This window comes from Schistocerca piceifrons, chromosome 7, assembly GCF_021461385.2.
Source record: "Schistocerca piceifrons isolate TAMUIC-IGC-003096 chromosome 7, iqSchPice1.1, whole genome shotgun sequence".
Lineage (NCBI taxonomy): Eukaryota > Metazoa > Arthropoda > Insecta > Orthoptera > Acrididae > Schistocerca > Schistocerca piceifrons.
In genome coordinates, this window is record NC_060144.1 from 45,880,785 (window position 1) to 45,908,529 (window position 27,745).

Consider the following 27,745-nt stretch of genomic DNA (forward strand, 5'->3'; position numbering starts at 1 on the left):
CTCAGAGGCTAGGCGAGCAGTCGGCGGCCGCCCGCAGCGAACTCAGCAGCCGCCGGTCACGGCGCTAGACCCTCTGGCGAGTGCAGCCCCCGAAGCTGCCTCTTCCCACTGCAAGACGTAGCCAAGGGCCGAGGCCTGCTGTTGGCCGTTCTTTTTCCAGAGAGTTGTTATTCCCCATCCACGATAAATAATATTTCGCTCTTTTTCCTTGTCGGCATTACCTAGATATACGTTCGATTTCAGCAAACCTGAAACGGAATGTTCTTGTCGACCCTATACTCAGTAAAGAAGGGCACCTGCAGTGGATGTACCTCTTTGTGTACCATCAGCGAAATGTCAGAACAGACCTGGGAAAACAGTATCCCTACCTACAGGGCGAGGAGACGTAGGGAGGAGGGGAGGGGGGGGTAGGAGCGGAGGCATGACTGGTTCTTCTAAGCTGCTTTGTTTTTATGCACACACCAAGGTGAAGACAGTTCTGGTGAAAGGATTCTTTTTCAATAGTCGTGTGATGTTGTTACAATGTTTCGTTTTCCAATACAAGCAAGTCCGTCATGCACTCGTCGTGTAACATACTCATGATACTGTGTTTTAGTTAAATAGTTGCTTGCTTGTAAGAGGATTAGGTCTGTCATCTCCTACAGGGTGTTTCAAAAATGACCGGTATATTTGAAACGGCAATAAAAACTAAACGAGCAGCGATAGAAATACACCGTTTGTTGCAATATGCTTGGGACAACAGTACATTTTCAGGCAGACAAACTTTCGAAATTACAATAGTTACAATTTTCAACAACAGATGGCGCTGCGGTCTGGGAAACTCTATAGTACGATATTTTCCACATATCTACCATGCGTAGCAATAATATGGCGTAGTCTCTGAATGAAATTACCCGAAACCTTTGACAACGTGTCTGGCGGAATGGCTTCACATGCAGATGAGATGTACTGCTTCAGCTGTTCAATTGTTTCTGGCGGGACACCTGGTCTTTCAAGTGTCCCCACAGAAAGAAGTCACAGGGGTTCATGTCTGGCGAATAGGGAGGCCAATCCACGCCGCCTCCTGTATGTTTCGGATAGCCCAAAGCAATCACACGATCATCGAAATATTCATTTAGGAAATTAAAGACGTCGGCCGTGCGATGTGGCCGGGCACCATCTTGCATAAGCCACGAGGTGTTCGCAGTGTCGTCTAAGGCAGTTTGTAGCGCCACAAATTCACGAAGAATGTCCAGATAGCGTGATGCAGTAATCGTTTCGGATCTGAAAAATGGGCCAATGATTCCTTTGGAAGAAATGGCGGCCCAGACCAGTACTTTTTGAGGATGCAGGGACGACGGGACTGCAACATGGGGCTTTTCGGTTCCCCATATGCGCTAGTTCTGTTTATTGACGAAGCCGTCCAGGTAAAAATAAGCTTCGTCAGTAAACCAAATGCTGCCCACATGCATATCGCCGTCATCAATCCTGTGCACTATATCGTTAGCGAATGTCTCTCATGCAGCAATGGTAGCGGCACTGAGGGGTTGCCGCGTTTGAATTTTGTATGGATAGAGGTGTAAACTCTGGCGCATGAGACGATACGTGGACGTTGGCGTCATTTGGACCGCAGCTGCAACACGGCGAACGGAAACCCGAGGCCGCTGTTGGATCACCCGCTGCACTAGCTGCGCATTGCCCTCTGTGGTTGCCGTACGCGGTCGCCCTACCTTTCCAGCACGTTCATCCGTCACGTTCCCAGTCCGTTTAAATGTTTCAAACATATCCTTTATTGTATCGCTTTTCGGTCCTTTGGTTACATTAAACCTCCGTTGAAAACTTCGTCTTGATGCAACAACACTGTGTTCTAGGCGGTGGAATTCCAACACCAGAAAAATCCTCTGTTCTAAGGAATAAACCATGTTGTCTACAGCACACTTGCTCGTTGTCAACAGCACACGCTTACAGCAGAAAGACGACGTACAGAATGGCGCACACACAGACTGCATTGTCTTCTATATCTTTCACATCACTTGCAGCGCCATCTGTTGTTGAGAATTGTAACTACTGTAATTTCGAAAGTTTGTCCGCCTGAAAATGTACTGTTATCCCAAGCATATTGCAACAAACGGTGTATTTCTATCGCTGCTCGTTTAGTTTTTATTGCCGTTTCAAATATACCGGTCATTTTTGAAACACCCTGTAAGATTCACTGGTACCATTCACAAGAATAACACCTCTGTCTAGCCCGGAATATTCATTAGTATTGGTTATTATGTTGTTGTTTGGTCCTACAAGCATTGGCAATGTTTTCTACTGATCGCAGTGTGTTGAACTTGTTGGCTGAATATATGTCAGTCGTTTGCGACTCTTGTTTGTGCCGTTTATTAGTTGACATCTTGTCTTTTCGGTACCGCCGTCCCGTTTCTTATTCTATTTACTGGCGTCACTAAGTTGCTGGCCTGCCTGCCTGTGAGTGGCAGCAGCAGCGCTATCGATAAGAGCACTGCCGTACTATCTTCGGAGCCACCGCTAGTATTTCCGGGTCCTGGTGTGCGGTGAGTCCGGTCTGCACAGCCAGTACTCGTCCGACCGCTGGTGAGACACATGCACAGTCCGATGGAAGGAGACTTGAGCAGGGGCGAGTGTTGGTAGGTCTTTCGGTCGGTCGTCTCATCGGGCGACGTGTATTTGGTCTTCCGACCGCTTCTAGGCGCCTTCAACTGGTCATCTTGCGGGACGTGGGTTGGTTCCTTCCTTGTACAGAGATGTCAGGTGGCCAATGGGCATGGGTTGGGTCCGAGCCAGTGTCTCTGGGTCGTCGTGTGTCCAAGGGAGTCAGGATGCAGCTCCAGTGAGGTCTGCACAGCCATTACTCGCCCGACCGCTGGCCAGACACATGCACTGTCCGACGGCAGGAGACTTGAGTGGGGATAACCGTTGGTTGGTCGTTCCGTCGGTCGTTTCATCGGACGACTTATATTTGGTCGCCGACTACTTCGGGTTCTCTCTGTGTGTCGACTTGTCATTCGTCCCTGTTGTTCCACAATGATTGCTTTTACAATTGTTAGTGTTCTTGTGGAACTGTGTTAGCTTGTGTAATTTCGACTCAGCACTTATGTTAATACTGTTTGCATACTGGAGCAGGCAGTCGGTCGGTTGGGACAGAGCAGCGAGGAAGTCTCCGTGGTATGAGGTCAGGCCAGGGCCACTGGCGGCTTGCACACGTCGTCGGATTTGTGAGGCGCTAGCTGCGAGAGCTACAAAGTTCGTCGCCCACCGAACCTGTACACTGAAGTTGAGTGATCAGTTAACCTGTCATGAAACCTCAACTGCTGTGATGTCTCTTCGTTCATTGCCGGTTGTTGCTTTCTCGGCCGTTCCTGCAAGCAGTAACGTATGGTGTGTTGGAGTTGGCGAAATTTTGCAGCCGTCTTCCTGTATGGTGTTTAACTATTGGTTGATACTTATTAATGAAGTGCACCAGCGGTATCTTCTGCCTTGTGGCCGTTAACATACCAGTTACCTGCCCTGGTCGTTAGCCTAGTTTTCCGGCAGTGTGTTTTTCCTCACGATGTTGATGCTGTCCGGCACGGCATGTAGCTCGACAGCCTTTGGTGTTGTTCATATTTTTGAGTGGTTACTGTGTCTAGACTCTATTTGGACGCCAGTTTTCAAGACTTAGTGCTGCTGGTATCTTCGTCCTTGCTGATTTTTCCGTTGTCGTGCTGTTGCTTGGGTGGAAGGAAGTTGATTAGGTTGTTGGTCGGTCCTTCAGCCGCCCCTGAATCGGGTTACCATCCGATTATTTAGTATTACGCTTGGCTGCCTGTCTCAACTAAACTTAGAGTTACCTCCTCAGGCCGACCTTTGGAGCGCATCTGAACGCCACTGCTCTGGTGTTTTAAATTGTGATTTTCTTTTAGTCTCAAGTACTGTGCGAGGCCCTCAGCCATCTATTAATTTAGTTTGTTTCAATGTTAAGATAAGGCCTTCAGCCGTTCTTAAATTAAAATTTGAAAAATCACTTGTTTAAAACTTTGAAAATATTTTTCTCTATCTGAAATTCTTGTTTCCAGCCCTTAAGCCCTCAGTTCTTCTATCTCCAGTGTGTGGTCCTCAGTCGAGTTTTTATATAAAATTTTGTAACTAAGGCCTTCAGCCGTGTGTATTCCTTAAGGCAATTTTAATAAATTGTGTTTGGGCCTTCACTCATATTGTTTTGAATGTTTTTAAGGGCATGTGTGATTAAGTGTTTTAGGAAAATAAAGTTTGTATGATTTGGGCAACTGACAGTAACTGATTTTGGCCCCTTTCCACAACTATAACCTGATCCGCTGTGTCCTGCAAATCCAGATTACAGTATGTCTAAGGACTGTTGGATGTATTTATTTTTTAGTATATTTAATGTAAGATTCAATGTTCGCAGTTCAATATTCATTATAGCACGCATAAGTTCATACCACGAGAGTAAGCTTACACTTATTTACCTGGAGATCTCAATGATGTTAGTACTATATCCGCTATTTGCACTGTTACTGCCACAGTATTCATTTTAAATGCACCCTGTACACGAGTTGAGGTGTGGTCTGTCGGTACAGTATTCGTTATAGCAGCCATAAGAATCACACCTGGAGAATACACGATGCTAATATTCATGCAGCAAATTTTTTAAATAAATGAGCTAACATAGCAGATGAGCTGTTAAGAATGGCAACACTTTAGGCAGACACACAGAGCGTTACTCCTTGAGGAGCTTGTGACCTGTGCAGTATTCCTCCATCATCTGTTCATTCACTGCCCGTACAGCAACAATGCCTCTGTTTCAACACCAACATCCCTCATGGCTGTGTGTGTGTGTGTGTGTGTGTGTGTGTGTGTGTGTGTGTGTTGTGTGTGTGTGTGTGTGGTGTGTGTGTGTGTGTGTGTCTATTCAGGTTTCAATCGCTCACGGATGTACCTAGAGCATTTTACTTAGGCGGAGGTTACAAAATTACAGTGATGAAGACAATACCGTGTGAGGTGAATTTGTGTCTGTCTCATTTACGTAGGATGTATTATTTCAAAGCTTAACCTACATGAGACTGATTTTAGTTAGCTGAGGACCACTTTCAGTGTCAGCACATCGAGGACGTTTGAAAGCTCGCCGCTGTTGACCATTCAATTCTTGATACGTAATGGCCACCCTTTCCAAGAGATATGTTTAACAGCTTGCAGGAAGCATTCTGTTCTCAAGTCGTTGTTTCTCCATCTGTTATTTCTGCTGGTTGGAAACAGTATATCACTGATAGCAGGTCGACCTGCAATACATGTGCAGTCGTCTCCTCTCTCTCCTGGCGAGATCTCCTGGGGTCAGTTTTTGTGGTAGTTGTGTTACTACAGTGATTTTCCTCAATTTGCCGGCCGGAGTGGCCGTGCGGTTCTAGGCGCTACAGTCTGGAGCCGAGCGACCGCTCCGGTCGCAGGTTCGAATCCTGCCTCGGGCATGGATGTGTGTAATGTTCTTAGGTTACTTAGGTTTAATTAGTTCTAAGTTCTAGGCGACTAATGACCTCAGAAGTTAAGTCGCATAGTGCTCAGAGCCATTTGAACCTCTTGAACCATCCTCAATTTCCAATGCATGTGTTGTTTACGAGAGGTGTTTTTTCCACGTCAATTTCTTTGTGTAATTACAGCTGTGAAGCATTTCCGTCAGTTGTGGTAGCGTGTATCGGCCTTCCTACACTTCAGTGATAGTTTGCTGCCCGATTCCTTCTTATTATGTATGTATGTGTGTGTACAAGTTTCTCAGCACCTATACACTTGCAGGTGGAATTGCCTACTACCAATCTACATCAGCTGTAGGACAGTTTCCCACCAATTTCGAGTGTTATTGTGGATTAGGGCACACAGTAAGGTGAACACACACACACACACACACACACACACACACACACACACACACACACACACTACGGAGAGCACCTCAGATTCATTCAGTGTGGCATAGTGGAAAAGGATGAAACTGTCTCCTGTGCTGTGGATTGACCATCCATTTCAAAAAACAGTAGTCTCCATGAGTTGCAAAATCCATCTTCAGTCCAGCCTGCTGCATCACCATTAACTGCTGTAAGATATTGCCCCCATACTCATCTATTCTCACCTTCCATTCCCCACGCAGGATGTTATGGATACAGTCCTCAGCTGTATACATACATGTAATACTCCTCTCTGGCCAACACCAATACCATGTCAGTTGAACACATTCCCCACTGAAAATAATGGCAGTGCCTTCCGCTCCAGCGTTTTTTCCCCACTTCACAAAAGGGGGAGGGGAAGCAACTGTAGCACCATCTAGCAGTGGAGGTGGTACCATCATCAGTGTGACTTTGCTACATCTAACCCGGAGAGGAAAAGTTTTCTGCATGACTATGCCTGTCGAAACACCAAACTACTGCAAATCCACAAGTGTGTGTGTGTGTGTGTGTGTGTGTGTGTGTGCACTGCTTGAACAATCCATCTGATTATAATGACATGAAACACCGTTGAAGCACAGTGGCAAGCGGAAACAATAATTTAAGTAATTTATTGACAATCGTAAAAATACTGACTTTTACGTAACTGACTCAAATTAGTACTAGAATATCATGTGATTACTATGTGGTAATAATGGATGAAGAGTATTTCTTTGAACTTGTCATGATGTAGAATGGTTCACTGGTCTTTAGTTAGACCAAACTACTTGGAAAGACTAGAAGTGTCATTAGACTATATGAATGCAACACTAGATTTAATTAACATGTATCACACATTTGATGAAGAAAAGTCGCTAAGATCTTGAAGACGTCTAAAATGTTATGAAGTATTGTAAAGTAAAATTGCCAACAGAACCTGTGCACCAAAAGTTTACTTCTTTTCATTTGAAACAAAGACTGCTTAAAATATAGTCTTCAACATCATTGGACTCCACTATATTAAGAACCAGATTTTATATATGCGGGAAGTTGTTCAAAACCCGTATTTACCGTTAACAGACTGCGTCGTTACAAACGTTTAACCTTCGCAATATTTACTGGAGTGTACTGCAAGTGGCCGGCCGAAGTGGCCGTGCGGTTAAAGGCGCTGCAGTCTGGAACCGTAAGACCGCTACGGTCGCAGGTTCGAATCCTGCCTCGGGCATGGATGTTTGTGATGTCCTTAGGTTAGTTAGGTTTAACTAGTTCTAAGTTCTAGGGGACTAATGACCTCAGCAGTTGAGTCCCATAGTGCTCAGAGCCATTTGAACCATTTTTTTTTTTGTACTGCAAGTAGAGGAGGCTAAACACTTAACGGCAATATATTGTCCGAGACTATCTTTCTATACTGTATAACCTTGAGTCATTTACAGTGAAGAGCCAAAGAAACTGGTACACCTGCATAATATCGTGTAGGGCCTCCGCGAGCACGTAGAAATGCCGCAACACGACGTGGCATGAACTCTACTAATGTTTGAAGTAGTGCTGGAGGGAATTAACACCATGAATCCTGCAGGGCTGTCCATAAATCCGTAAGAGTACGACGGGGTAGAGATCTCTTCTGAAGGCTCGTTGCAAGAAATCCCAGGTATGCTCAATAATGTTCATGTCTGGGGAGTTTGGTGACCAGCGGAAGTGCTTAAACTCGCAAGAGTGTTCCAGGAGCCACTCTGTAGCAATTCTTGACATGTGGGGTGTCGCATTGCCTGTTGGAATTGCCCAAGTCCGTCGGATGCACAATGGACAAGAATGGATGCAGGTGATCAGACAGGATTCCTATGTACGTGTCACCTGTCAGAGTGGTATCTAGACGTATCAGGGGACCCATATCACTCCAGCTGCACACGCCACACACAATTACAGAGCCTCCACCAGCTTGAACAGTCCCCTGCTGACCTTCAGGGTGCAGGGATTCATGATGTTGTCTCCATATCCGTACACGTCCATCTGCTCGATACAGTTTGAAACGAGACTCGTCCGACCAGGCAACATGTTTCCAGTGATCTACAGTCCAATGTCGGTGTTGCCGGGCCCAGGCGAGGCGTAAAGCCTTATGTCGTGAAGTCATCAAGGATACATGAGTAGCCTTCGGCTCCGAAAGCCAATATCGATGATGTTTCGTTGGATGGTTCGCACACTCACACTTGTTGATGACCCAGCACTGAAATCTGCAGCAACTAGCTGAAGGTTGCACTTCTGTCACGTTGAACGATTCTCTTCAGTCGTCGTTGGTCCCGTTCTTGCAGGATCTTTTTCCGACCTCAGCGATGTCGGAGATTTGATGTTTTACCGGATTCCTGAAATTGACCTTACACTCGTGAAGTGGTCGTACGGGAAAATCCCCACTTCATCACTACCTCGCAGATACTGTGCCCCATCGCTAGTGCGCCGACTATAACACCATGTTCAAACTCACTTCAATCTTGATAATCTGTCATTGTACAGTACTGGCCGTTAAAATTGCTACACCAAGAAGAAATGCAGATGATAAACGGGTATTCATTGGACAAATATATTATACTAGAAATGACATGTGATTACATTTTCACGCAATTTGGGTGCATAGATCCTGAGAAATCAGTACCTAGAACAACCACCTCTGGCCGTAATAATGGCCTTGATACGCCTGGGCATTGAGTCAAACAGAGCTTGGATGGCGTGCACAGGTTCAGCTGCCCATGCAGCTTCAACACGATACCACACATCATCAAGAGTAGTGACTGGCGTACTGTGACGAGCCAGTTGCTCGGCCACCATTGACCAGACGTTTTCAGTTGGTGAGAGATCTGGAGAATGTGCTGGCCAGGGCAGCAGTCGAACATGTTCTGTATCCAGAAAGGCCGTACAGGACCTGCAACGTGCGGTCGTGCATTATTCTGCTGAAATGTAGGATTTCGCAGGGATCGAATGAAGGGTAGAGCCACGGGTCGTAACACATCTGAAATGTAATGTCCACTGTTCAGAGTGCCGTCAATGCGAACAAGAGGTGACCGAGACGTGTAAACAATGGCATGCCATACCATCACGCCGGGTGATGACGAATACACGCTTCCATTGCGCGTTCACCACGATATCGCCAAACACGGATGCGACCATCATGATGCTGTAAACAGAACCTGGATTCATCCGAAAAAATGGCTTTTTGCCAATCGTGCACCCAGGTTCGTCGTCGAGTACACCATCGCAGGCGCTCCTGTCTGTAATGCAGCGTCAAGGGTAACCGCAGCCATGGTCTCCGAGCTGCTAGCAACGTCGTCGAACTGTTCGTGCAGTTGGTTGTTGTCTTGCAAACGTCCCCATCTCTTGACTCAGGGATCGAGACGTGGCTGTACGATCCGTTACAGCCATGCGGATAAGATGCCTGTCATCTCGACTGATAGTGATACGAAGCCGTTGGGATCCAGCACGGCGTTCGGCATTACCCTCCTGAACCCACCGATTGCATATTCTGCTAAGTCATTGGATCTCAACCAACGCGAGAAGCAATGACGCGATACGATAAACCGCTATCGCAATAGGCTACAATCCGACCGTTATCATAGTCGGACACGTGATGGTACGCATTTCTCCTCCTTACACGAGGCATGACAACAACGTTTCACCAGGCAACGCCGGTCAACTGCTGTTTGTGTATGAGAAATCGGTTGGAAACGTTCCTCATGTCAGCACGTTGTAGGTGTCGCCACCGGCGCCAACCTTTTGTGAATGCTCTTATAAGCTAATCATTTGCGTATCACAGCATCTTCTTCCTGTCGGTTCAATATCGCGTCTGTATCACGTCATCTTCGTGGTGTAGGAATTTTAATGGCAAGTAGTGTAGCAGCAGTGACCCATCTAACAACTGCGCCAGACACTTGTCTTACATAGGCGTTTGCGACCGTTGCGCCGTATTCTGTGTGTTTACATATCTCTGTATTTCAATATGCGTGCCTTTATCAGTTCCTTTGGCGCTTCAATGTATATGAATAAAACTTGATCTACGTGGTACATCTGTACTCCGCAAGCCACAGTACGGAGTGCGGCGAAGGGCGGTTTGTGTACCACTTACTTGATTCGCAGGAAGTGCAGGAAGTGCGATTGTTGGTAAGGGTGTGTCTGAGGTCGACGCTGCCCTTCCCTGGATCTTCCCTACTTCGTCTGTCGATCCTGTCTGATACCGATTCCAGACCTACGAATAATGAACTGGTGGAAGGAGGTTTTATAGGATACCTCCTTTGTGGGTGGACTTCACTGTGGATCTCTTATTGCCACTGTATGTCTGCCTGCTTAGCTGGGTGGTAACGCGCTAGCCTCCCGTGCAAGCGGGCCTGGGTTCGATTCCCAGCCGGGTTGGAGATTTTCCCCGCCCGTAGAGTGGGTGTTGCGTTGTCCTTTTCAGCATTTCATGCTCATCACCGGCACGGAAGTCGCCCAATGTGGTGTCGACTGCAATAAGACTTGCGTGCGGCGGCCGAACTTCCCCGGATGGGACCTCCCGGCCAACAAGGCCACACGCTCATTTCCGTTGTCACTGTATACTGACTGACGCTGATACAAGTGTTTGGCATGTCTCTCGGCCAGCGTAACAGTCTACTCCGTATTTGACGTAACAGTATCGTGGATGCACGCAGCCAAGCCCTGTACTAAGAACTGCAGCGCATCAGAGGCGCTGTTGCCTACACCCATTCTATTAAGTATGATAACGGGACCTTGAATCACTCAGTGAGCATATCTCAAAATCTTGTGAAAATTCGTAGCAATGCTGCGTACTTTAGCATCTTCAAAAATGGTTCAAATGGCTCTGAGCACTATGGGACTTAACATCTATGGTCATCAGCTCCCTAGAACTTGGAACTACTTAAACCTAACTAACCTAAGGACATCACACAACACCCAGCCATCACGAGACAGAGAAAATCCCTGACCCCGCCGGGAATCGAATCCGGGAACCCGGGCGTGGGAAGCGAGAACGCTACCGCACGACCACGAGATGCGGGCTTAGCATCTTCGTTATTCTGCATACCTCTAAATGTTTTCAATTGTGTTAAGGAAGTTATGATTCTCCGTGTAAAAACTAGCCTCACAACTTACCTTTGGTAGTGGCTTGGTTTTGTTGGAGACGTGCAGTCCAGTGACTTCGACGATGCTAGGCAGATGGGGCCGCGGGTAGTCTCCGCTGAAGTGGACAGTCATCAGGATCATGCTGAAGTTGCGCTCCACCTCGTACACAGACTTGGGTTCAGGGCCCAGGTACTTCCTCATGAGGGCCTCGTGCTCCGGCAGCACCGTGTAGAACCAGTAGTGCAGGAAGCGCACGTGGAAGAGGGTGTTGCAGAGCCTCTCCCAGAAGCTCATGTGGTCCGAGTACCTGACGAAGATGTCTGTCAGGTAGGCGGGGTTGGTCGGGTTGCCGATGGTGTAGTAGGCCGGCACCATGGCCGGCAGCGTGAGGATCCCCACCAGCGGGGGGTAGCCGGCGCTGTGCAGCAGCCCGTAGAAGCACTGGTAGGGCAGCCGCTCCATCACCACCAGGTCGAACTCGTGCTTCTCGCTGCACAGTGGAACAGCAGTGCCGTGTAGGCAGTCGGAAAGGCAGGTGGACATACAGGAAGACATTTACGTCTAATGGGCGTACATTCTGAGTGGCTAGATTCCTGTTTAACCCCTGTTGAATTTTGCTATGTACGCATTAGGCAAAGGTCTAAGGCATGTTTCTGTATCGAATGAGACAACAAGTTTACTGTTACCAGTCACTGTTTATATCCACAACGTGTTTCGAAAGTTTAAACCTCCATCATCAAATATGACAGTTTACATGTGATGTGTTACGATAGAGAAAGGAGCCTGTGACCACTGGAGAGAGTGCAAGCTACCCCAAAATCGTAACATATGTCATATTAAGGATGGTAGGACGTCAAACGGGTCGACTTGGAACGGTAGAGGCACCACAGGACATTTTAATTTCCACTGTCTATACTTTTCCAAGTAAATTCATAAAACTTTGTCAGCATGATCAGGAAGGATTCATGATGCACACTCATAGCAGTCGTAGTTCAAAAACAGCAAAATAATTTTTTTTTCATGTGAAATTTCATCATTTTTCACTTACTATTGGCTGCATTTTTTGCTATATGTACACTTTTCTTCATAAGTAAGGGACATTCTTCGGTGAATTTTGCACAGCACACAAACCGTACTTACAGGTTTATGGAACTCTAGAATTTATGTAATTTTTGAAAAAATGGATGACCTGTAACATTTTAAACTCCATGTTTACAAGAAACTCAAATTTTATAGTAATTATCTCAATTTTTACAACAGTTTTTAATAGATGTGGAGAATTCTAGAGTTTCATATACCGGTAAGTACTGTTTGTACGCTGTGCAACATTCATCGAAGAATCTCTCTTACATATGAAGAAAAGTACCTATAGCGACAAATGCAGCCAATAGTAAGTGCAAAAATGATAAAATTTCACTTGTAAAAAGGTTATTTTGTTCCTTTTTTGAATTTCCACTGCTATGAGTGTGAATCCTGAATCCTTCTTGGTCATGCTGAGAAAGTTTTATGAATTTATTTCGAATAGTATAGACAATAGAAATTAAAATGTCCTGTGGTGCGTCTCCTGCTCCAAGTCTGTCCGTTTGACATCCTACCCGCCTAACACATATAAATCCACCATACGATTCAGATTTAAACCTTGGAAACGTGTCGCAGATATAAATAAACAGTGACTGGTAACCGTAAACTTGTTGTTTCATTCGATAACAATAACGATCATGGTAAAGCCTAACGTAAAATGTTCACATGTTTGTGTACTTAAACTTCCATCTCCTGGTACTTGATCAGAGGCTATGTTGGCTAAGTTAGTAGATTTTCATATCTCTGACAAATAAATAAATAGGGCTCTACATCGTAAAAGATATGGAACTTCTAGTGAAAAGAAACCAGCTAAACGGAGAGTTTTATTCTCATTCACAAAGACTGCATCAGCGAGGTGCTAAGAAATACGGTACTGACAGAGTATTTAACTGACAAGAAACTGTGTGAATACCTCAACACTATTAAGGACTTGTGCGCTCTTATTGCCACAGGTGTAGTATACAAAATCCCTTGTACATGCTGTCAAGTGGACACTATAGTTACTAAAAGAAGCATTAACACACCTTTCAAAGAATAGGAGGAGGACTGTAATTAGAACAGCTACATGTGTAAGTGATATAGAAGACAAACAGTGCCAACTTCTCCACACTAGAGCCTCCATAACATACGTCAGCGCGGCTCTGTAATTGGATAGGACGCGCCAGTGGAATGATGTGACAAGCGATCTGACGTGGCACAAGGTATGCTTGCACCTTCAGATACAACAAACACACTCTATTGGAGCAGCACCTACCAGACTGAATCGAACTGAGTCACTACGGTATACTACGTCAGGGCCATATGAATGCTGCGTGCTCCACTTTTTTCAAGCGCCACATGTAAAGTTCTATGTACTGACTTGGCAGAAAATCCTAAGAAATTTTGGTCTTATGTCAAAGCGGTAGGTGGACCAAAACAAAATGTCCAGACACTCTGTGACCAAAGTGGTACTGAAACAGAGGATGACAGACTAAAGGTCGAAATACTAAATGTCTTTTTCCAAAGCTGTTTCACAGAGGAAGACTGCACTGTAGTTCCTTCTCTAGATTGTCGTACAGATGACAAAATGGTGGATATCGAAATAGACGACAGAGGGATAGAGAAACAATTAAAATCGCTTAATTAAAATCGCTTAATTAAAATCGCTTAAAAGAGGAAAGGCCTGGACCTGATGGGATACCAGTTCGACTTTACACAGATTACGCGAAGGAACTTGCCCCCCTTCTTGCAGCGGTGTACCGTAGGTCTCTAGAAGAACGTAGCGTTCCAAAGGATTGGAAAAGGGCACAGGTCATCCCCGTTTTCAAGAAAGGACGTCGAACAAATGTGCAGAACTATAGACCTATAACTCTAACGTCGATCAGTTGTAGAATTCTGGAACACGTATTATGTTCGAGTATAATGACTTTTCTGGAGACTAGAAATCTACTGTGTAGGAATCAGCATGGGTTTCGAAAAAGGCGGTCGTGTGAAACCCAGCTCGCGCTATTCGTCCACGAGACTCAGAGGGCCATAGACACGGGTTCACAGGTAGATGCCGTGTTTCTTGACTTCCGCAAGGCGTTCGATACAGTTCCCCACAGTCGTTTAATGAGCAAAGTAAGAGCATATGGACAATCAGACCAATTGTGTGATTGGATTGAGGAGTTCCTAGATAACAGAACGCAGCATGTCATTCTCAATGGAGAGAAGTCTTCTGAAGTAAGAGTGATTTCAGGTGTTCCGCAGGGGAGTGTCATAGGACCGTTGCTATTCACAATATACATAAATGACCTTGTGGATGACATCGGAAGTTCACTGAGGCTTTTTGCAGATGATGCTGTGGTGTATCGAGAGGTTGTAACAATGGAAAAAAATGGTTCAAATGGCTCTGAGCACTATGGGACTTAACATCTGTGGTCATCAGTCCCCTAGAACTTAGAACTAATTAAACCTAACTAACCTAAGGACATCACACACATCCATGCCCGAAGCAGGATTCGAACCTGCGACCGTAGCGGCCACGCGGTTCCAGACTGAAGCGCCTTTAACCGCACGGCCACACCGGCCGGCAACAATGGAAAATTTTACTGAAATGCAGGAGGATCTGCAGCGAATTGACGCATGGTGCAGGGAATGGCAATTGAATCTCAAAAATAGATCCATTATCATTTAGCTACAAAATAGCAGGTCAGCAACTGGAAGCAGTTAATTCCATAAATTATCTGGGAGTACGCATTAGGAGTGATTTAAAATGGAATGATCATATAAAGTTGATCGTCGGTAAAGCAGATGCCAGACTGAGATTCACTGGAAGAATCCTAAGGAAATGCAATCCGAAAACAAAGGAAGTAGGTTACAGTACGTTTGTTCGCCCACTGCTTGAATACTGCTCAGCAGTGTGGGATCCGTACCAGATAGGGTTGATAGAAGAGATAGAGAAGATCCAACGGAGAGCAGCGCGCTTCGTTACAGAATCATTTAGTAATCGCGAAAGCGTTACGGAGATGATAGATAAACTCCAGTGGAAGACTCTGCAGGAGAGACGCTCAGTAGCTCGGTACGGGCTTTTGTTAAAGTTTCGAGAACATACCTTCACCGAAGAGTCAAGCAGTATATTGCTCCCTCCTACATATATCTCGCGAAGAGACCATGAGGATAAAATCAGAGAGATTAGAGCCCACACAGAGGCATACCGACAATCCTTCTTTCCACGAACGAGACTGGAATAGAAGGGAGAACCGATAGAGGTACTCAAGGTACCCTCCGCCACACACCGTCAGGTGGCTTGCGGCGTATGGATGTAGATGTAGATCTGTTTAGGAATGTTTACGGATGTTTTAGTTCCGCCGTGCGGAGTGGCCGCGTGGATTGATGCACCGTGTGACGGACTGCGCAGCCCCTCCCGCCGGAGACTCGAGTCCTCCCTTGGGTATGGATGTGTGTGTTTTTCTTAACATAAGTTACTTTAATTTACTGTATTGAATGGAACTGGAGACGTAGAAACGACGGAGAGGTTTCGTCCCCGCCGTAGCTGCAGTGGTACACAATCCCACAACAGGCTACAGCAGTCCACTCACCCCACCGCTGCCCCACACCGAACCCGGGCTGATTGTGCGGTTCGGCCCCCAGTGGAACCCCTTGGGAACGTCTCAATCCAGACGAGTGTAGCCCCATTGCTTGCGTGGTAGAGTAATTATGGCTTACGCATACACGGAGAAAGTGTTTGCGCAGCAATTGCCGACATAGTGTAACTGAGGCGGAATAAGGGGAACCAGCCCGCATTCGCCGAGGCAGATGGAAAACCGCCTTAAAAACAATCCACAGACTGGCCGCCACTCCGGACCTCGATACGAATCGACCGGGCGGATTCGTGCCGTGGACCGACACGCCTTCCCGCCTGGAAAGCAGTGCGTTAGACCGCACGGCTAACCGGGCGGGCTAAGTCACTTGTAAGTAGTGTGTAAGTCTAGGGACCGATGACCTCAGCAGTTTGGTCCCTTAAGAATTCACACACATTTCAACATTTTTTTTAGTTTCGTTTGTTCGAATCTTCTCTGTACCTACGAAAATTAGAGACGATCCTGAGTTCCGTATTTTTTTCACTACCCCTGTGGAGAAATAGCCGTGTACCTGCCATCAAAGCACTGCTGATTGCAGCAACAGGACCGGCCTAGGCAAAGTGTGGGAAGGGATTGCACGTGAAATGTCACGGAGGGGTACAGAAATTTAAATTCTGTTTAGTTTCTTTATGGAAGAGTAAGAGAATATAGAACTAAACAGAAATATTTAATAAAATGGTTCAAATGGCTCTGAGCACTATGGGACTCAACTGCTGAGGTCATTAGTCCCCAAGAACTTAGAACTAGTTAAACCTAACTAACCTTAGGACATCACAAACATCCATGCCCGAGGCAGGATTCGAACCTGCGACCGTAGCGGTCTTGCGGTTCCAGACTGCAGCGCCTTTAACCGCACGGCCACTTCGGCCGGCTATTTAATAAAGTTTTCTAAAAAACATATATGCAATTTCTTTCTTAGCGATTTGCAGGATGTTTCATAATACCAAATCCTTTTGGTAGGTAGCTACACACATTATTATACCAAGATATTGCTGCACGTGGGCTAAGAAAGAAACTACACAGACGTTTGTCGACTCAGCAGCATTATTTGTGAGTCCCTGTTGGTTTCCTGGGTTTTTGTGCGGTGTTCTCAACAGAGTGCTTTGCACTGTGCTGCCAAAATGACTTAGAATACACAGTATCACATATAAAATTGTAAATATCCATTAAATCCAAACTACGTTGTCTGTTGGTGCTACAGCGCAACGTCATGCGTCATATCAGTTGTGAAGACACGTCGGTGGTCGCTCTGCCTTACGAAACAGTCTGTTGACCTCATGACACAGTCATTGCGTATATCTTTGCATATGTATCGGTATGTTCCGTCGGACAAGTCCGATGGAACAAACACCACAAACATATGAATATGTATGTCTGATGGCCATTAAGTTCATTTCAGTGCGGATGCATTCTCAGTCTGAACTCTTCTGGGAATGCAGTATGATGCGGAGAGCAGTGAGCAAGTTGGACAGGGGGCGTTATGTTAACTAGTGTGCGACAGGGTGGTAACTTGGGTAGGACGGAAAGCGTACTCTGATTCCCGAAGCACTTAAGCAGACAGCTCGCGTAAAGTGGAAAATCGGAGTTTGATTCCCGGTGCGGCACAAACTTTTACCTGTTGCCACTGAATTCATTTCAGTATCCAGTTGCTACCGCTGGCAGAGTTAATTTCATTTCATCATATACAGGACATTCGGAAATTCCCATTACAAAATTTTAGGACTTGTAGAGGGGAATGAGTACATAACATTTTTAGGAACCCATGTCCATTCTACGACGGTTTCAGTTCCTAGCGAAAGAGAATGAGAAAAGTCCCAGAGTTGTTTTTATTGGTATGCAGTAGAACAGACAGGATGGCACTTACTTCGAGTACGTCAGACGGTCACTTAATGAAGGCCTTTCTGTGAGACCTGTTCAATGTCTGTGCGCCTGCGTTACAGTAAACATGGTTCGGGACATGTTGTCCGAATACTCAGACATGCTCCTTGCGTACGGCGCAGTTCGAGGTAACGGAAGAGCTGCTAGTCGGCTGTATTAAGAACGTTTTCCGCAAAACGTAGCACGCCATCTCACAAACGTTTTGCGAAAGTTACGCAGAAGATGCGAGTAACAGGTACCTTCACCGCCAAGATGCAGGACTGTGGTGCCCATTGCGCCTGCAGTCACAGTATCGTCTGCGACGATCTGTGCGAGCAACAATTACATCCTTACCACTTACACACTATGGGTCCACAGTGCGTTGCCTACTACACGAGGTTCCTCCACCGCTACATCGACACACCCCTGTTTCCACGTCGAGTTCTGCTCACAGGTGAATGTAAGCTCACTAGGGACAGTGTTCTGAATTAGCGAAACAGCCATGTCTGGGCAGACAAAAGCCCTCGTGCCATGCATGTTCAGGAATTTCAACACCAGTTTGTTGTTAACGTCTTGGCAGGCCTTTTGGACGGTCGTATGACTGGGCCAGACCTCCTTCCACTCAAGCTAACTAGTCCTGAACATTTGATCTGCCCACAAAACGTATCTGACCCGTTCTTGGAAGCTGTGCCACTGAATAGCTGTCAGGAACTGTGGTTCCAATATGATGGTGCACCAGCTCACTGCTCACTTTCGGTAAGGAGACGTCTCAACAGACGGCACGGTGAAACATGGGCAGGCCGATGTGGTCCAAGCTCGTGGTCGCCGCCATCCCCGGATTTGACACCTATGGAATATTTCCTATGGGATGGTATGCAAAGTTTAATTTAAGAGTTCTGTAGAGACTGAGGAAGATCTGCGAGCACCATTTCTGGCCGCTGCACTATAAACTGAAGAGACCAGGTTGGATGGAGAGCGCTCAGCAGAACATTCTTCGTATGTACAGTGATTGTAACAATATTTGTGTCTCCACATCGAGCTGTTGTTGTAACGCATCGGTAATTTTCTGTACGTACAGTACGATGGCTTCATTTTTGTTTTGGAATAACATAAACACGTAATGTTTGAGTGTTAATACATACAAATACGCTTTTGATAATTGGATATTTCGTCATGTTCCCTTTTGAATTTTTACCTAATAACTGTACTGCGTCATGCCTAATTCAGTTCCTCAAGCAGGAGTGGAAAAGTTAAACATCTGAATTGAAACCGACATAGAAAGGAAACGGTAACGGTACGTTTCCATACGTGGGCCCGCGAGGGGTAGCCGTGCGGTCTCAGGCGTCTTGTCACGGTTCGCGCGGCTCCCCCCCCCCCCCCCCCCCATCGAAGGTTCGAGTCCTCCCTCGGACATGGGTATGTGTGTGTTGTCCTTAGCGTAAGTTAGAGTTAGATTAAGTAGTGCGTAAGCCTAGGAAACGATGAGCTCAGCAGTGTGGTCCCGTAGTCCTTGCCACAAATTTCCGGACGTGGGTTCCTATTCAAAATATTGTGTACTCATTCCCTTCTACAAGCCCTGGAAGTCTATAACAGAAATTTCCGAACACCCTGTGTATGTACGGCTGCGGGATCAAGAATGAGCCGGCCGAGGTGGCCGTGTGGTTCTAGGCGCTAGTCTGGAACCGCGTGACCGCTACGGTCGCAGGTTCGAATCCTGCCTCGGGCATGGATGTGTGTGATGTCCTTAGGTTAGTTAGATTTAAGTAGTTCTAAGTTCTAGAAGTTAAGTCGCATAGTGCTCAGAGCCATTTTAACCATTTTTGATCAAGAATGGTGTCTGTCCTTTCGGACATGTTTGGAAGGACAAGCGCTACACATATATAAAGGACAGAAGAACTGTATAGGGAAAGTTGAGAGTTGATGAAATAGAACAGGTAGGGAATACTGGAGGAGATCGAACGGAGACTGTGTGCGGCACACATTAGCTGAAAATCAGCAACGGAAGTGGTTACAAAAGTGTATGAAGGTTCCGAAGGAACATGATTTGTAGATGTGTTGCAGACATCAGAGGTGCTAGAGCTGATGCGATCTAAGGAACTACGACAGCGTATTAATAAACGACACAAATGAGTATAGGGTTAATTATAGATGAAGTCGGAAACATCAAACCGAACAGGACGCAGAATGGAAGGTATTGGATTTTGTAGTCAGCAGTTTCCAGTGCACAATATTTGATGACTCACTGTGCCACGGATCTACACCTGTTTTACCAAAGCGAGCATGTTGCATGGAGTCCGCATCCTGCGCCACATTGTTGTACGCAGACTTTATTGGCTTCAGGATCTGGTTTATCGCTCACGTTTTTCTGCTTTATAAATTCCATCAAATTACTTGCCGTCTCTATCTCCTCTTCTGAACTGATCTCGTTTCTTGGCCATACCAACGACTTTAAATTTACTTCCTCTTGTTTTAGTAAAGCCAATTCTACTTTTTTAGGCCACCGTCGTCTTATTCTTTGTGGCAGATACAAGAAATTTATCTGTAGTGGTCTCTTATTCATTGCCGTTCGCGAACGGACCCTATCCGAACGTCTTGTGAGTTTCCCTGAGGTGAGATCATAATACCGGTATTTTTTAGATTTTCCGTGACAGTTTCATCTTCCTGCATTAAATCCACTCCTTCCTCTTCCCGAAGGATTGTAACAGAAATTACGCCATTTTGTGCGTCATGTTGTAATCTCTCCTCCTCCTTGTGTCGGGGCTATCTGTACTGGTATCATATTAAGTCTATGGGGCGATAATTCTTTCCTTCTTGGTACACCATTCTGCCTTTTACCTTTCCATTTATTCCTCCGACGTACTTCCAAATATTTTATTATTTCCTGTCAAAGAGCCGAATTTGTCCAGCACCTGCACAATGGCACTGACATCTATCTTTTTGGAATTTACGTTAATTTTACTTGCTTGCTACAAGAAGCTTATTGGTTACAATTGAAATTAGATCTGACTCAAGAATAAAAACAAATCAGAGTAAGGAGCGTCTACAACGTTGTCGACTTGAAAAGATATTACAGTGGTCGACGATTAAATCTAGAAAATCTTGTAATTATGCAAGATATGTGGATGAGAACTACAGCGAACAGGAGCTACTGGTTCGTATTTCTTACCTTTCATTTCATGTATGGGCAATGAGTCTACCACTAGTCATCAATTTTAAAGGGCAAGCTAGTCTTTCTCTATCTCCGCACACAAGAAACTATTACAAAGCAACGCTCTCGCCAGCAGTGTGAGTATTGAACATGATATACAAAATTAAAATAAAACCATTAATAACACGAAAATATAGTCAACAGAACGAGAAACACAGTTCAAATGGCTCTGAGCACTATGGGACTTAACATCTGAGGTCATCAGTCCCCCAGAACTTAGAACTACTTAAACCTAACTAACCTAAGGACATCACACACATCCATGCTCGAGGCAGGATTCGAACCTACGACCGTAGCGGTCGCGCGGTTGCAGACTGAAGTGCCTAGAACCACTCGGTCACATCGGCCGGCAGGAACACAGTATTAATGTAAGTAGAGGAGGAGCGAAGAACAGTTTTAGAGTGGGGAAAACGAATAACAGATGGTAAACAATTGTCTTGATATGTTGTGAATAAAATACTAACTCATTATAGTAACGAATGATAGGTATACAGACAAACAACGAGAGGTACTACCCAACTATGATATTATTGCGCTTGGGCCATTGTCGGAAACACGCGATGACGTTGCAGTAAACAAGTACAGTGGTGACTTAGGAAAAACTCATCGCACTATCATCACTTTCAGGTCAGTTGTGCATATACTGGCATGCAGTGTGTGTCTTGTTTGGAAAAGAATTTGTTCCAGTCACTGTCTCCCAGATGCAATGACACTGTGGTCGACTTATACATATACTCCAACAATCAACAAATGAACGAACAACTTTATCAGATAGAGCTAACGAATATGAGGAAGTGGTTAACAAAATAAGGGAAGAGGTTTCAGAACGAAAGTATAAGGTAAGTCATTCAGTTGAAGATACAACAAGTATGTGTAAACAGCGTGCATTTTTAAGAGGTAGAGGAGATTAAATAATGTAAGTGGACATCGGTGTGCTACATTATAATAGCTATTCGATGAATAGGTTACTCAGTGGCCAGTGAGTACTCTGTCACCAGAGGGAAAATTTAGAGACTATTCAGTACAGGATAAGTAGTTCCTCCACTAACAGTACTGATGGAAGGGAAACGGTAATATACCACGAACAATTCCACTAATGATTAGAGTAAGGTGGCAAGCATAATGAATGACTATATAATACAGGTATAATACACAGAGATGAGTAACCGTTGAACGGATGTTCATCAGGTCGAAAGTAAGTATTAGGTATCATAAGAGGTGTAATAAATCATACAGGCAATTACTGATGATGTAACAACTAAAGCACCACTATAGGAATCGTTGCTTTCACACAGACACTATCTCGATGAATGCAGGCAGCATGTACTGGTCTGAGTATGGACTGAAATCAAAGAAGTGGTAGTTATAAGGGTATAAAATATGAGATGAGTATCAAAGGAACAAAATCTCTCAGGTGGAGTGTAGAATGAATTCTAAAATAAAAGAATACAGCACTGTCTGCATTATAATAGTTGCAATAGAGGGTACAGTAAGATATACAAGTTAAATATAAGACGTCTGTGATGAGAATAATTAAGATGACGTTCATGATCGTGATTAGCTAACGGAAGTGGATTTTTACTGGGCCACAATAGATAGAGGACTCGTCAGATACACGGCTCACAAAAATGTGTGTGAGAGAGAAACTCAGTCAAGCTTGGCAGCGAATTCGGACTCAGTTTTAGTAAGAGAGAACAAACTTACAACATTCTGTAAGGTGTCTGGATTTTACGGACCTTACATGAGCTTGATGCATAACGACAGTATGACACAGTATGACATCCTCAGAAAATAATAATTATATCAACAAAAGCCAATTGTAGTAATCTCATGTAGTAACTAAAACTAACAAAACAATATCTACCAATATGGAGAGACTTCAAGAAGAATATAATAATTCCAATCCCAACGAAAGCAGGTGTTGACAGATGTGAAAATTACCGAACTATCAGTTTAATAAGTCACAGCTGCAAAATACTAACGCGAATTCTTTACAGACGAATGGAAAAACTGGTAGAAGCGGACCTCGGGGAAGATCAGTTTGGATTCCGTAGAAATGTTGGAACACGTGAGGCAATACTAACCTTACGACTTATCTTAGACGAAAGATTAAGAAAAGGCAAACCTACGTTTCTAGCATTTGTAGACTTAGAGAAAGCTTTTGAGAATGTTAACTGGAATACTCTCTTTAAAATTCTGAAGGTGGCAGGGGTAAAATACAGGGAGCGAAAGGCTATTTACAATTTGTACAGAAACCAGATGGCAGTTATAAGAGTCGAGGGGCATGAAAGGGAAGCAGTGGTTGGGAAAGGAGTGAGACAGGGTTGTAGCCTCTCCCCGATGTTATTCAATCTGTATATTGAGAAAGCAGTAAAGGAAACAAAAGAAAAATTCGGAGTAGGTATTAAAATTCATGGAGAAGAAGTAAAAACTTTGAGGTTCGCTGATGACATTGTAATTCTGTCAGAGACAGCAAAGGACTTGGAAGAGCAGTTGAACGGAACGGACAGTGTCTTGAAAGGAGGATATAAGATGAACATCAACAAAAGCAAAACGAGGATAATGGAATGTAGTCAAATTAAATCGGGTGATCCTGAGGGAATTAGATTAGGAAATGAGACACTTAAAGTAGTAAAGGAGTTTTGCTATTTAGGGAGTAAAATAACTGATGATGGTCGAAGTAGAGAGGATATAAAATGTAGGCTGGCAATGGCAAGGAAATCGTTTCTGAAGAAGAGAAATTTGTTAACATCGAGTATAGATTTAAGTGTCAGGAAGTCGTTTCTGAAAGTATTTGTATGGAGTGTAGCGATGTATGGAAGTGAAACATGGACGATAACTAGTTTGGACAAGAAGAGAATAGAAGCTTTCGAAATGTGGTGCTACAGAAGAATGCTGAAGATAAGGTGGGTACATCACGTAACTAATGAGGAGGTATTGAATAGGATTGGGGCGAAGAGAAGTTTGTGGCACAACTTGACTAGAAGAAGGGATCGGTTGGTAGGACATGTTTTGAGGCATCAAGGGATCACAAATTTAGCATTGGAGGGCAGCGTGGAGGGTAAAAATCGTAGAGGGAGACCAAGAGATGAATACACTAAGCAGATTCAGAAGGATGTAGGTTGCAGTAGGTACTGGGAGATGAAGAAGCTTGCACAGGATAGAGTAGCATGGAGAGCTGCATCAAACCAGTCTCAGGACTGAAGACCACAACAACAACAACATGGGGAGGAACATGAATAAATAAGTTAAAGGGAAACACATTTTGGAGATGAACCAAGCAGGTGGTTAATGGCATCGGAAAACCCCATTTAACAAGAGAAAGGCGAGCTTCAGAGCAGAACGGGATAAGGCCAGAACAATACATTATTCTTTTTAACGTAAATACGGCCAGGACTGAGGGTAGGTGGCTGGATGGTTTTAACAGGGCTAGGCTGTGACTGGTAAGAACAATAAAATTCACCTCTGACGGCGATTGGCTGAAGCCATACTGGACGACGCAGACGCGACACAGTGGGGAGATCCCCATTATGTAAAAGCATTTTGAGAACTAAAACTTCTAGATACCTCTCTCATCGCGCGGCGGACTGTACAAGTGTGTGGAATATAGCGCGAGCATTGACAGCTTTGTTTTCTGCGAAGTGTGGACGATATGCTTCACATATCGTGGCGACAGAAAGCAAAAAGGTTTTTAATTATTCCCGTGGGAATTTTTGCAGGCAAAGAAATTGTGCACGTTACTCCAACCCTTAGCGAGTGTGCAATAGCCATTACTTCGCCTAGGGAAAGATTAAAGTTTTAAAGAACGCAGGAAAGTTGAGACTGAGTGAATTCAGTCAAGGCCAGAGTAGGGAATTAGTGTTTCAGACCCAGCACGGAGAGCCGGCCGGAGTGGCCGCGCGGTTCCAGGCGCTGCAGTCTGGAACCGAGTGACTGCTACGGTCGCAGGTTCGAATCCTGCCTCGGGCATCGATGTGTGTGGTGTCCTTAGGTTAGTTAGGTTTAAGTAGTTCTAAGTTCTAGGCGACTGATGACGTCAGAAGTTAAGTCGCATAGTGCTCAGAGACATTTGAACCATTTGAACCAGCACGGAGACAACGCTGTTGCAGATGCCGCTTGGTAAAGTACGACTGCACACTAGTCTAGATTCTGCTCACTCCAACTTGCGTACGCTTTGACCATTGAATATGAAAAGGTAGGATATAACCTACACTCACATTGAGTACATGAGACTTTTTTCATTGGTTCAAAAAGTAAATTTATTCTCCACCAACTAAGTGCATTAACCAGCTACGACAATGTAGATGTAAATGAGCTAATGAAGATTTAACCATTCTTTCCTGTGATAAAATTTTTTTCATATGTAGAGATAAGCATTTTAATAATCGTCAATTCAATATGTCCAAGAATTAAATATTTTGCTACTGAGTGTTGAAAGTAATTGAACATGTGTATCGCTTGACCCTTGAAAGCACAGAAAATAAAAACGGAGTAGCTGTTTTGTCTTCTGTAAGAGATCCAAAACTTTCACTTTTATTAATTCAAGCATTCTGGTTACATGACAGCAGCATTTCCAATTAATTTTGTTATGATCTGCATCTGATATTAGCTGCCGTATAGGGCCATATTTATATAGAATATGTGTTTAACACCCTGGGCTTGAGAAGACAGTTCAGATGTTTTGTCCATTTGTGTGCTAAGTGGTAAGCTAAGTTTGCACACATTAGTCCACTTGATGTGCAGATACAAGTGCAGACAGTTTCACAGTTTCTAGTAACGACCAATGGAGAAGAGATGGAGCAAGATTAAATTGATACTTCGTAAGCGATAAGATAAATGAATGCCTAACCAATTTCGCAACCATTTTCAGGTTTAGTTTAGTATGATGTGTAACAAATCAATGTTAAAGTCTTCCATTTGCACGATAAAATGCTAATTGATGCATCTGATTGGGACTGGAGAGAATATTACAAAACTCCGTCCGAAAATGTCTTGGAAGATCCAGTGGTACTGACTGACCATTGCGCTATCCAGCCTAGAGACGTCACTGGATGTGGATATGGAGGGACGCGTGCCCAGCACACCGCTCTACCTGCTGTTGTCAGTTTTCGTGACTGGTGCTGCTACGTCTCAGTGTGCCTCACAAGGGCTGACTGCACCCCACTTGCCAACAGAGCTCAGCAGACAGGACGGTCACCCATCAAAGTGCTTGCCTGCGTGCAAGGCAGTTAGTGAATATCGCTAAGTCGCCCAGTGTTAATGACAGATGATATCAATAGAACCAGTACCAACTAAACCTCAACTGGAGTTTCACTCCAGATGACTTACATCTATAAAACTACTATCTGATAAGAGAAGAGACATCTGCCCCAAGAGAGAAGATTTATTACTTTATGTGTTGAAACAGTGGTAGAAAAAGAACGACGATGCCTCGAGAAATGACATGGACGACATTGTCCTGAAAACTGATAGAATAATTATTGAAAAATCGAACTGATATGGTAGCATAGCACTCCGTCTTCAGGCCACGAAATGTCTACCAGGACCATCCGACCGCCGTGTCATCCTGAGGAGGATGCGGACAGGAGGGGCGTGGGGTCAGCACACCGCTCTCCCGGTCGTTATGATGGTATTATTGACCGAAGCCGTTACTATTCGGTCGAGTAGCTCCTCAATTGGCATCACGAGGCTGAGTGCACCCCGAAAAATGGCAACAGCGCAGGGCAGCCTGGATGGTCACCCATCCAAGTGCCGACCACGCCCGACAGCGCTTACCTTCGGTGATCTCACGGGAACCAGTGTATCCACTGCGGCAAGGCCGTAATATGGTAGCATAAGAAACCAAATTATGTAGTGTAGTGATGGGATTGAAATTGAGAACACTTATAAAGATGTTGATTAAAAGACTTCCTGGCTCATTAATTTTTCAAAATTTTTATTGTTGTTGTTGTTGTTGTGGTCTTCTGTCCTGAGACTGGTTTGATGCAGCTCTCCATGCTACTCTATCCTGCGCAAGCTTTTTCATCTCCCAGTACCTACTGCAACCTACATCCTTCTGAATCTGCTTAGTGTATTCATCTCTTGGTCTCCCTCTACGATTTTTACCCTCCACGCTGCCCTCCAATACTAAATTGGTGATCCCTTCATGCCTCAGAACATGTCCTACCAACCGATCCCTTCTTCTGGTCAAGTTGTGCCACAAACTTCTCTTCTCCCCAATCCTATTCAAGACTTCCTCATTAGTTATGTGATCTACCCATCTAATCTTCAGCATTCTTCTGTAGCACCACATTTCGAAAGCTTCTATTCTCTTCTTGTCCAAACTATTTATCGTCCATGTTTCACTTCCATACATGGCTACACTCCATACGAATACTTTCAGAAATGACTTCCTGACACTTAAATCTATACTCGATGTTAACAAATTTCTCTTCTTCAGAAACGCTTTCCTTGCCATTGCCAGCCTACATTTTATATCCTCTCTACTTCGACCATCATCAGTTATTTTGCTCCCCAAATAGCAAAACTCCTTTACTACTTTAAGTGCCTCATTTCCTAATCTAATTCCCTCAGCATCACCCGACTTAATTAGACTACATTCCATTATCCTTGTTTTGCTTTTGTTGATGTTCATCTTATATCCCCCTTTCAAGACACTGTCCATTCCGTTCAACTGCTCTTCCAAGTCCTTTGCTGTCTCTGACAGAATTACAATGTCATCGGCGAACCTCAAAGTTTTTATTTCTTCGCCATGAATTTTAATACCTACTCCGAATTTTTCTTTTGTTTCCTTTACTGCTTGCTCAATATACAGATTGAACAACATCGGGGAGAGGCTACAACCCTGTCTTACTCCCTTCCCAACCACTGCTTTCCTTTCATGTCCCTCGACTCTTATAACTGCCATCTGGTTTCTGTACAAATTTTTATTGTCTGTGAGAAATCGCAATTTTGACAAAAAATGAAGGGTGGCGGAGAGAGTGAGG

General features: G+C 44.7%; 1 protein-coding gene across 1 annotated transcript in view; it reads right to left on the reverse strand.

Annotated features, from left to right (window-relative positions):
- Positions 1–27,745, reverse strand: part of LOC124804730 (UDP-glucosyltransferase 2-like) — a 197,289-nt gene that overhangs the window by 73,382 nt on the left and 96,162 nt on the right. The window contains exon 4 of the mRNA XM_047265024.1: positions 11,043–11,502. Coding sequence (XP_047120980.1) covers positions 11,043–11,502 — 460 coding nt within the window. The remainder of the gene's footprint in view (positions 1–11,042; positions 11,503–27,745) is intronic.